Raw genomic sequence first — 11,459 nt, 5'->3', positions numbered from 1 at the left:
GCTTGAGGCTGGTAACCCTAAGTAGGTATATAGCAGGTGAAGGAATATAGAGTAAGTTCCGAGCTGTGTATGCTCACTGGATGAGTGGGGAAAAGGCTGCATACACTTTTGTTTGTTTGTTTTTGTTTGTTTATGTTTTTAATAGTCTGCTTTTCTCACTGAGATCCAAGGTGACACAGTGTAAGTCCATGTGATGAGCTACTGGGACATTCAATAAACAATAAATCCACCCTGATCCTGCCCGTGTGGGGAGGGTGGAATATAAATCAAATATAAATTAAAAAATAAAAATATAATAGGGTATGCATAGCAGAAATTTGAAAAGAAGCATAAAATTCAAATACAAAAATACAGGTGAAACATGGCTGTACCCAGGAGGATCCTATCTACATCTACAAACCGTACCCAGTAGAATAATTTGTGTGCATTAGAGTTGCCAGGTCCTCTTACCCTCCTAGTGGGAGCGGGGGATCTAGCACTCACCATTGCACCGTTCTGTGAGTTCTCCCCCTAACCTACGTGAAGACGTCACTTCTGAGAAGTAGATCCAGAGGAGTTAGCCGTGTTGTCTGTAGTAGCAAAACAGAAAAGAGTCCAGTAGCACCTTTAAGCCTAATCAGCTTTACTGTAGCGTAAGCTTTCGAGAATCACAGTTCTCTTCGTCAGATGCATGGAGGGTAAGAAGAAACTAGTCAGATATATAGGTGGAGAGGGGAGGGGGGAGTAGATGCAATCAGTAGCTTCTGATAATGGGATCAGTTTGCTTCTGATAATGAAATCAGTTACTTCTGATAATGAGATAACCCTCCATGCATCCAAAGAAGAGAACTGTGATTCTCGAAAGCTTATGCTACAGTAAAGTTGGTTAGTCTTAAAGGTGCTATTGGACTCTTTTCTGTTTTACTTCTGAAAAGTGATATTGTTGCACAGGCGCAGTGGGCTGAATGGGGCCCAAATCGTCCCGGGAAATGACGTCATCCCACCATCCCAGGAGTGCACCTGGGAGACCTGTTTCTGCACCCTTCTCCCGCCCCCCACCCACCAACTGGGTGAGTGGTGGAGGGGGACAGAGTGTGGAAGCAGTGGATCCCCAGCCCCCACCAGAGGACCTGGGATCCCTAGTGTGCATGTAGGCCTCTTTAATGATAACCAGGAAGCCTGGTTTCCTGATCAGAGATAGTTGTACTCAGATAATTCTACACCCAAAGGTCCTGTTCTGGCCTTCCACTGGCTGCAAGTATACTGGGGATAGGAACTAACCTTATGATCCTGCTCCCCATTCTCACTTGTTCTCCTCTGCACATACGCAAAGTTCCAAAAAGGGCTGGAGTGAGAGTCTGACGCGTATAATGGGATAACTCTCTGCTTTTGTCTCTCTGGGCTTCAGGAAAAGAAGCATATATATTTCATCACAAGAGAAAGTAGCACAGAGTTTCTTTGCAAGTGGTTCTCCCAAAACAGGGCTTTTGTGTGGTGGTACTCACTGGTACTGAATACTGACACCTTTGGGTAGCCTCTCCCAAGTCCTAAGGGGGAATTTGTGGAGTTGAGTGCAACCATATAGTACTGGCACTTCTTTCTTAACAAAAAAGAAAAAAGAGCACTGCCAAAAAGTAAATTGAGAAGTAGATCCCACTGAAGAACATTTGAGATAATCCATACTTTGTTTCTCTTTCTAGCAGGTGCCCATGGATTCGGCCTTCCCATTTCCTGCCGCCACACATCATGAGACCAGGATGGCCGATGAAACAGCAGGTTGGAAATATAATGGGGAGAATGGGGTGGGAGTGGTGGCATCTAACTTCTCCAGAATTCTCTTCCTTGGAAGGCTAACTCAGAGTCAAGCTACAAGTGACTTTTTTCACGTGTAGAACACTTGATCATTTTCTCAAGTTTTCCTGGGAACTGAAGTCCCAGTGTCCTTCCCCTCTCTGCTAGAATCGCTGCTTGAACAGCCAGAGAAACCCGGCTCCAGCAGCAACTTTTGCAAATCGTTCCTCCAGTCACAAACCTGCTCTCAATGATCTTTGGGGGAGGGCAGCTGCAGCCTTCTCCCTGGGTATCCTACTCCCAGGGAGCTGCTCTGGATTTGCAAAAGCTGCTGCTGTAGCCGGCTTTCTCTGGCTCTTCAGGCTGCGACTCTAACAGAGAGGGGAAGGACACTGGGACTTCAGTTCCCAGGAAAACTTGCAAAAACGATCAAGTGTTCTATGCGTGAAAAAAGTCACTTGTAGCTTGGCTCGTAGACTCTCTACACTCGCACTGTCACAGTCCAGGCCTACATCATGACATGGAGAGAAGACAAGCTGAAACTGTTTCTATAGTATCTGTTCAGCATCTCCCTTCCCATAATGTTTATCACTTGACAAGGTGGAAATCCATTCTGTGATCTGAATGAGTAATTCAGTAGGTGGTAATAGCGACCCTTTTTCAGAATATGTATGCACTGTGTTTGTGTGCATGTGTACAAGCATCGGGATATCTATGGAGAAATATTAATGTGTGTTCTACCTTAAATGCATTGGGAATGGTAGAGTTTTCCTGTCCCCTCCCCCAATCTGAACATAAGCAAAGGCCATGCTTCTTTGCTGCTCCTACTGGACTTATCTGAAGCCTCTGATATAGTGGACCCTGCCATCTTGCTGAGGCATTTGGAGGAAGAAGTAGATATTAAGGGATGTGCTCTGGACTGTTTCAGAGCCTCACAGACTGGACTCAAAATATTGCCATCAGAGACCAGTTGTCATCAGGCTGGGACCTGCCCTCTGGGGTTCCATTAGGGTGCAATTCTATACCTCATTCTATTCAGCCTCTATGTAAAGCCCTTAGGACAAATCATTCATAGTTTTGGGGTTGGCTGTCATCAATATGCTGATGATACTCAGCTCCAGGGCCTTTTTTCAGCAGGAACGTGGTGGAATGGAGTTCTGGAACCTCTTGAAAATGGACACATGGCTGGTGGCCCCGCCCCCTGATCTCCAGACAGAGGGGAGCTTAGATTGCCCTTCGCGCTGCTCGGCAGTGCAGAGGCCAATCTAAACTCCCCTCTGTCTGGAGATCAGGGGGCGGGGCCACCAGCCATGTGACCATTTTCTCCGTGGGCAACCCACTGAGTTCCACCACCTCTTTTCCCAGAAAAAAAGCCCTGCTCAGCTCTATATCTCCTTATCCAAATCTTCTGGTGCTGTTAGAGATCCTGAATTGCTGCCTTTCTGCTGTAGTTAACTGCCTAAGAATGAACAAATTGAAACTAAATCTTTACAAGACAGGTAATGCTGTTTGGGAAGGCAGTGATCTTGAAGGTCATCATGTCTCTCCCTTTTGATGGGGTTCAGCTGATCCTCCTCGCTGTCTTGGACAAGAGCTTAAGGTTTTTACTGGCTCCAACATTACTGGTGGAGAAGCAATTCAATGTACCTGCAAAAAAAACCCCCACCACTTTCTACCAACTTAGTTTAGCCCAGAAGATGGCCCTGTACCAGGACTTGTTTAATCTGTCGACTTGGATCCACGCAAGGTAACACTGAGACTAGACTACTGTAATGCACTCTACATAGGAATCCCCTCAGAATCAACTGGGAGACTCCAGTTGGTGCAGAACGCTGCAACTTGGTTTGCAAAAGTAATTGGGCTTTCTTATAATGGAATTGATTCAGGAAAAATGTTTTAATGAAGGGAAAGAGACTCTACTGTGTATAATACATACTATGTGTTGCTGTATATATTATCCTATTATGTAATTACTGCATCATGTAATATACCATGTTAATACTTATGCTTTGCTTCAGCTTTGTTTCAGATGTTTACTTGGTTTTAATTTCCATATCCTAATCGTATTATATGGTTTATTAGATATCCAAGCCTGTTGACTGCACTGGTTTACACTGTGTAATCCACCTTGAGTCTCAGTGAGAAAGGTGGACTATAGCATTAAATAAATACATAAAAGCTTATGCTGCTTCTGATAAACACAAACCAAGAAAGCATGTGATTGGGTACTGCTGCATTTCTAACACTATCTATTACACTCTGTTTTTTCTTCCAGTAGTGCCTGGATATGGAATCAAGGAGCAGGTCACAAATAACATGGCTGGGGAGTGGGCCAAGCACAAAAGACCACCCACAAGAAGCTCCAGCAGGATTTCATGCAAGAACTCCGTAAGCCCAACAGAGAACAGAACAACTGTGGGTGCTCCTCCAGCCATGCCACAGTCATCACCTTCCATGCAGCATTTCCCAACCAGAAACCACAGCAAACAGACCCTCCGGTCCAAAACTCCCTCTGCTCTATGCATTCATACTGGATCACCCAAAATATCTGTGAGAAGAAAAGAAAGTCTTGATAATGCAACTTCCAAGGGAACAGGGAATCACCAAAAAGGGAGGTCTGGAAATTCACGACAATCTGCTAAGACCAACCAAGAGGAGATGGAAGATAACTACATTAACACAGATGAACTGGGAAGACAGTATCGGCCAATAGGGACCCGATTACTCGGATCTCCTCGGAAGACTGTGAAGGGCAGCTGTGAAGACATGAAAGATGCCCAGGATGTTTCAAGTGCCAAAGAATCATTGGCATCAAGTGGCCATGATGTTAAAGCAGAAGGGAAGCCCCTTCAAGAAAAGAAAAGCCATCTAATACCCAACAACATCAAGGCCAAATATGGCACATCAGTGGTAGAAAAACTGGTCTCTGAGGAGCAGGTAAAGAAAATAATTATCATTTTCCAGGAGCAAATAACAACATGAGTCTGAACTGGCTATAATTGACCAGATTAAAATGTGGTATGCATCCATGGGACAAAATAAGCAGGAAGTTAAGGAGCTTATTGTAGCCATGTTTATTTTTAAAATTAACCAAGGAGTTAGAAAATAGGACACTATTACCTAATCATCAATATAGCCTGGAAACATTTCCACATTTTAGTATTCTACTGTTATTGAAGACACTTGAGCTTGTCAATGTTAATTGCTCTGTCAACAGAGAACACATTGAAGCAGCAAAAATATCATCTGAGATCCATCATTTATATGAGACCTTTAGTTGCACATTGAGGTTTCATTTCAAGAGTAATAAACAGCTCCACCAGAGGCCAGCCATTGTGCAGCTTAACCAAAAATTAGAATGACTATTCTCCAAATTCTGATTTTAAATACTTGGTGCTCCGTGGACCCAACCTCAGAATTTTGATGGCTTCTAGCCTGCCCTTCCAACTATGACCTGACCTTGGCCAGTTGACCTTCCACCCTGCTTTTGGGGTGGAGCCAGGGACCTGCCATGCCAACAAAAATAACTTGGTACGCTGTTGCTCAACACACATGCTGAGATTGCCTCCTTACTCTCCTAGAGTAAGGTACAGCCAGGCCCCATCCATGGACCTGCTTTCAATTATTTGTAGTGAACTATTTCTTAGATAGATGCCCTGGGTTTCTCTTTTGGAACAAAGAAGATGGGGTAGACATATAATAACTAAATAATGCAAGCTACAGACAAATGTCTTTTGTTATTTATACTGATTAGGAACAAGGGTCCCAAAATATGAATGATCCATAACATTTCTGAAAGGGTGTCAACCTTAGATCCCACCATAATTACTCCCAGTTAGAGGAGGTACCCTAAAAGTCACAGATGCCCCTTGGTTACTATAAGCACATAATGATCTCTGGGATGGACTTTGGCCTCATTGTATTTGTTTTCTAGGCTCGCCGAACTCTCTGTGAGGCTGGACTGATCCAAGGGCAGAAGCGACTCAGTGACTGGACATTTAAGCCTCTAGAGAACCCAATGGCAGCTTCACCTTATGCTGATTATTATGAACTAGGCTACAACATGCGGTCCAACATTTTCCAAGGTGAGGGACATTTTTATATCTATCTTCCCATTTCCTAATCTAGTTCCAATTATGGTTTGAACTGATCTGAGTTTACACAGATCCCAACTCTGACACTATGTTTATCATGCTCTGTTTTCTGTAAGAATCTTGCTTCTTTCACAGGTTCAATTTCCTTTCAAGAGGAGTCTTATGTCTCTGTAATAGTCTTGCTGCTGCTCAGTGATAAAACATCTGCTTGGCACACAAAAGGCCCCAGATTCACTCCCTGGCATTTCCAGCTGAAACAACTAGGTAGTAAGTGCTGTACAAGACCTCTACCTGAGACCTTGGAGAGCCACTGCCAGTTGGAGTAAATAGTACTGACTAGAGGTGGGCATGAACTGGGGGGGAAATGAACCATAGGGTTTGTGGTTTGTCACGTTTCACAAACCATGAACCACGAACTTTCACGAACTTGTCCCGTTTCATGAACTGGTTTGTTTGGTTCATGAAAACATCAATTCTGGGGCAACACAAGGTCACTTCTGGGGCAGCAGAAGGTCACTTCCAGAGCTGCAGAAAGCCCATCCCCATGTTGCCTAGGAAACTGATTGATCGATTCATGAAAACGTCACTTCCAAGGCAGCAGAAGGTCACTTCCAGGGCTGCAGAAAGCCCATCCCCCCGTTGCCTAAGAAACTAATTGATTAGTGCCGGGCTGTCTGCAGTAGAGATGGGCACAAACCGCATTACGAACTTCAAAAACCCATGAAAATGGCAATCGCGCGATCGCGATCCGGTGGTTCGTGATTGTCCACAGCCAACAAACCAGTGTTCGGAAGAAGCCTGGTTCGGTGCATTCGGCCGTGGTTTGGGAAGCCAGAGTCAGGTGCCAGGAATCAATTCCCCTGGCAACGGAGCTGGGGAAATGCCTGAACTCTGTCTGTGCTCCTTCTGTCACCCTGGAAACCTGAATGGAAGCCCAGCTTACCTTGATTGGCAGGTCTTCCTTCCAACCATGGAGCTGCAAAGCAGTTACAATTTGGGAGAACACACCCAGAGGAGGGAGGGGGAATGGGGTGTCCTGTAGTCACGGGCACTCCAATCTCATCCCTGCAAACCCTAATAGGCAGCTCTGATGGCCAAACACAGACCTCCTGCATTGCTCAATGGGACCTGTGCTTATAAATAGCCATGGGCTCCCAGGCTGGGTTTCACTTTTAGCGAGCAGTGGAGTGGGACAGAGCTCTTGCTTGCCACTTGCTAGCCTTTGGGGAGAGAGACTGAGAGTATAATTGAGCTTGGATTTTTGTGGGAGTTTCCTGGGGGCCTTGGATTGGAGAGGGTATAACTCCAAGATCTCTTTTGCAATCTTGTCCAAACTTGGGTGATAGCTGTAGGAGAGCATGCAAAACACTCCCCGGGAATATGGGCTCTCTAAGTGCCATGGGGGCCATTCCACGCCCAACGAACCATGAACCAGTTCGGTAATGGAAAATGTTCGTTGCGGTTCGTGATCTCAGGATCGTCGTCGGCACCGAATCATGAACCGCTGGTTCATTAAATTTTTTAGGTTCGTGCCCATGTTTAGTCTGCAGTATCGAACCGAAAAACAAACCAAACAAACAAGTTTGTGGCAGTTCGTCAGAAATGGGCTCTGATGAACTGCCAGTTCGCAAACAACGCACCGGCCTGGTTCAATACAAATTTCGGGTTGTATTTCAGTTCGTGCCTGCCTCTAGTACTGACCTTAATGGACCAATGGTCTGATTCAGCATAAGGCAGCTTCATGTCTTCATGTGTACTTAAAAACATACAGTCAGGGCATATAGATAAAGATAATGCTTGGAGAGTTGCTAGTGACCAGGAAGAAAAATAGCCCCCTAGCTTTCTTTTGTGCTTTTAACAGAAGCTTCATACGCATATCCAGCAGGTTTGAAAATAAAATAAAATATCATCTGATAATTGCTGCAGGACAAATAGCTATTAAAGGCATAGTTAAAGAGATTAGTTGAAAAGTTAGCAACAAAGGCTTTCCTGTCAGCACTATCAATTCATTCCTTCTCCAATCTCTCAGAATAGGATAAAGTCTTACTTACTTTAGTCAGATTCAGTTTCCACAACACTGAGGCTCACCAGGCTGATAGGAAAGCTATTGATATCAGTGCTTATGATTGCACGGTAAGATGCAGAGATAGAAATACTTCTCAACTTGACAATTTGTGGAGAATTTTTTTACAAATGTAAAATTGTAAATTTGAGATTTTTATATTAGCAATTTCATTATCACGTGATAAATTTCAATAAACATTGTTTCTATCCAAAAGGGGGGGGGCAGAGAAGGGAAACTACATGCTGTTCAGATTCTTCCTAACCCAATGGCTCAATGAACACATATCCTATTTTTTCAGCTCCTTAAAATATATATATTACCAAGGAGTAGATATGAGGCTGATGAGAGAGCACAAAGGATGAAAAGTGCTTCTGGAGAACTAGGCTTCCTTTCCCCCACTTTCACCTTAGAATAAGCCATTTCCCCATGTCTTAAAAATAGCGCCCTACTTTTGCGCAATTTCTGATGTTACTGGTTCCAAAATGGAGGCAAGCAGTTATGATTCCATTTTCGTGGCACCACGAAAATGGAATCATAACTGCCTGCCTCCATTTTGGAAACAGTGACGTCAGAAATCATGTGAAAGAGCTGCCAGCATTCTGTGAGTGGGGCACTATTTTTAAGACATGGGGAAACGGCCAATGACTGCTTAAACAATTTCACTATTGGGAATTCAAAAAGGGAAAGCTGAATGAAATTCATAACAAAATGACTGGACAAAGATGTCTGCCTAAAATACCTTTGGATGCTCTTTCTTTGTAAACAAAGATGCAGAGGAGTTAGCCGTGTTAGTCTTTAGTAGCAAAATCAAAAAGAGTCCAGTAGCACTCTTTTTAAAGGTCACTGTAGTTCAACAGAAACCTTTCAAAAACAGAATCCAGTGGGAAGCTGCTGAATTGGAATTCATATGTAAATTTGACTCAGTCAAGCTGGGATTGAATAGAGACTATGAATGGTTATCTCATTATCAGAAGTAACTGACTTCCTTAACAGAAGCAAACTGATCTCCATATCAGAAGCTACTGTTTGCATCTACTTCGCCCTCCCCTTTCCACCTATATATCTGACCAGTTTCTTCTTGCCCTCCATACATCTGACGAAGAGAACTGTGATTCTCGAAAGCTTATGCTACAATAAAGTTGGTTAGTCTTAAAGGTGCTACTGGACTCTTTTTGATTTTGTAAACAAAGTCAGTGTGAGAGGTTGATTCAGGACAATGGTCATGAATTAAAAACTTCTTTCTTCTCCTGCTTGTATGAATCAACCCTTCAGCCTCAACAGTCTCCTAATCTAGAGGGTCCCAATAGTGTTGAGACTTTTGACATTCTGAGAAAACTGAGTGGGCATTCACCACAAAATAGCTGTCATAAGGGGCTAGCCAGTCACAAAACACTGGGAGGTTTCAAGCCAAACATTCTCTTATCTGCTTTCAACTGGGTGTTTCCTGAAGACAGAAAGGTGCTGCCTCCTAGGTTCTTCTGAACCACCTCCCATGCCAATGTGGTAGAAGAAAACCAGGATCGGTTTATTGCTTTGGGAAGAAGGCCACCTTGGGACACTAAGCTGGGGAGCAATACCCCCATTTAATAATTTACAGTACCCAAATCATATAGGCACCTTTTATCTTGTTCTTTTCCTTACCTTGGACCTTATCCCATGATCAAGTTTATAGGTACATATTTCACTAATGATTATAAAAGAAGAGGCTTAAGAGTTCTCAAATGTTCTTTCTTGCAGGAGGCCCATTAGAAAGCAAGAGCTTGATGAAGGATTCCTATACCCCAGATGTGATAAAGAGGGCAGTCCGGGATCCCAAACACTGGCACGGAAGGAAAACCGATGATCTAGGTAGGGATTGCTAGATTTTAAGAGCACAAAAGAAGAATAGGAAGTAACCAGCAACACAATCCTTAGAACACTTTACTGGGAGTAAGCCCCGTTTCCACACGTCTTATCTGCCTGCGGAACATCGCGTGAAAGACCCGGAATACAGCATCTTCTTGCGTGAAATCGTGCCAGGAAGACGCTGCTATCCAGGAGTTTTGCGTGAATGTTCCGCAGGCAGGTAAGACGTGTGGAAACGGCCTTGAGTGGGATTCTGCACAAATGTGCTTAGGATTGCTCTCTTAGAGACCTTAAGCAAATGCCATATTACTCAGTTCCCAAATTTATTATTAGGGTTGCCAAGAGCTTGGAAAGAAATGTCTCTTTAATAGAAGCCTAATGTGTGGAAATGGCCAGCTGAAACTTTTAATGGCAAGTAGCTAAACCATACTTAGTAAACACCATCTCATTAAACCTCTGTTAAAGGGACAGGACATTTCCCCCCAAGAAATTGGCCGTTCTATCTATAATATGAAGAGATAATAACAACTCCAGCATGATTTCTAGGCTATTATAAGGATTATGAAGATAATACATGTGGAGCACTTTGGCAAAACATCTAGATATATAAATACTGAGTATTATTATAATCTAAACATTGGGATTTCACTGGATTTACAGTTTGCAAAGCTCACATCACATGACTGAGCACTTAAATTAGGAACATGTGTAGTTTTGTTTCTGTTACTGCAAGTGATAAAAGATCCCATCACATCTGTATGTTTTAATGGCTAGTGTTAACACTGTGTTATCAAATAACCTCATATTCAACTTGCTCCTTCTTTAGTGCATACTAACCTTTCTTTTCTTCCTGCCGTTTCGGTCCCTTGTCTTTAACAGCTGCTCTTCTAGTTTCTTCCCAGATACGTCTTTTTAGCATCAGTGTTCATCGAATGGTCAATAATAAATATGAACTGTATTTTGCTTCTCAACAGGGAGATGGTTCCAGAAAAATGCCCTAAACCTTAACCTGCAAAAAGCTCTGGAGGAAAAATATGGGGAGAAGAACAAAGGCGGCAAATCCTAAGAACGCATAAAAGAGGGATGAGAGCCTTCTGGGAATATCTACCTCTCCCTACTGATGGAATAAACCTCCATGCAGCCTCTGATGTTGTGTGTGCTAAGTGTTGATGAGAAAGCGTCATATTGCCAACAGGCTAGAAAAATAGCAGCCTAGCCAGCTCTTGTGCTTTTAACAGTCATCTGCCACATGCAGAAATCATCAGGTGGCATTTTTCAAGGCATCCCATTGCATGTTACTTACTTGTCTCTGATCAAATGACTGTTAAAGGCATAACTAAAGGTGCCAGAGCAGAAGCTGGCATCCTTAAACTAAGAATATCAATAGAAACTGGAAAAATACAACATAGGGGACAAGTGGAATTATCGGTGGGAGGGTGCCTGCCAACTTTTAAACTGGCCCCTCTAGCTGTCCCATTCATATGTGCCATCTGCTATTTACTTCCATCCTGTGAAAAGCTTTCAACTGTCCATTTCCACACAAGAAGCTTCTATTAAAGGGACAGAACATTTTTCTCCTGGCCAGTTGGCACCCAGAGGAGTGAATTACCAGAGAAGCAGATCTATGGGGGAACTGCCCCTGCTCTAGTGTTTGTAATACTAGCTTGGCCAGCAGGTGATAATGT

The 11,459-nt window shown here is 43.5% G+C and overlaps 1 protein-coding gene across 1 annotated transcript; it reads left to right on the top strand.

Moving 5' to 3' along the window:
• Window positions 1-4,384: 4,384 nt before the first annotated feature.
• Window positions 4,385-10,922, top strand: TEX33 (testis expressed 33). Its single transcript, XM_054989192.1, has 4 exons — window positions 4,385-4,707; window positions 5,705-5,855; window positions 9,667-9,777; window positions 10,749-10,922. The coding sequence occupies exons 1-4, from the start codon at window positions 4,429-4,431 to the stop codon at window positions 10,838-10,840; spliced, it is 633 nt and encodes a 210-aa protein (XP_054845167.1). The 5' UTR covers window positions 4,385-4,428; the 3' UTR covers window positions 10,841-10,922.
• The last annotated feature ends 537 nt before the right edge of the window (window positions 10,923-11,459 follow it).

This window comes from Eublepharis macularius, chromosome 9 (genome assembly GCF_028583425.1).
Source record: "Eublepharis macularius isolate TG4126 chromosome 9, MPM_Emac_v1.0, whole genome shotgun sequence".
NCBI classification, from domain to species: Eukaryota; Metazoa; Chordata; class Lepidosauria; order Squamata; family Eublepharidae; genus Eublepharis; species Eublepharis macularius.
The sequence above is the reverse complement of the archived record's forward strand: the minus strand, read 5'-3'. Positions and strand labels throughout refer to the sequence as shown.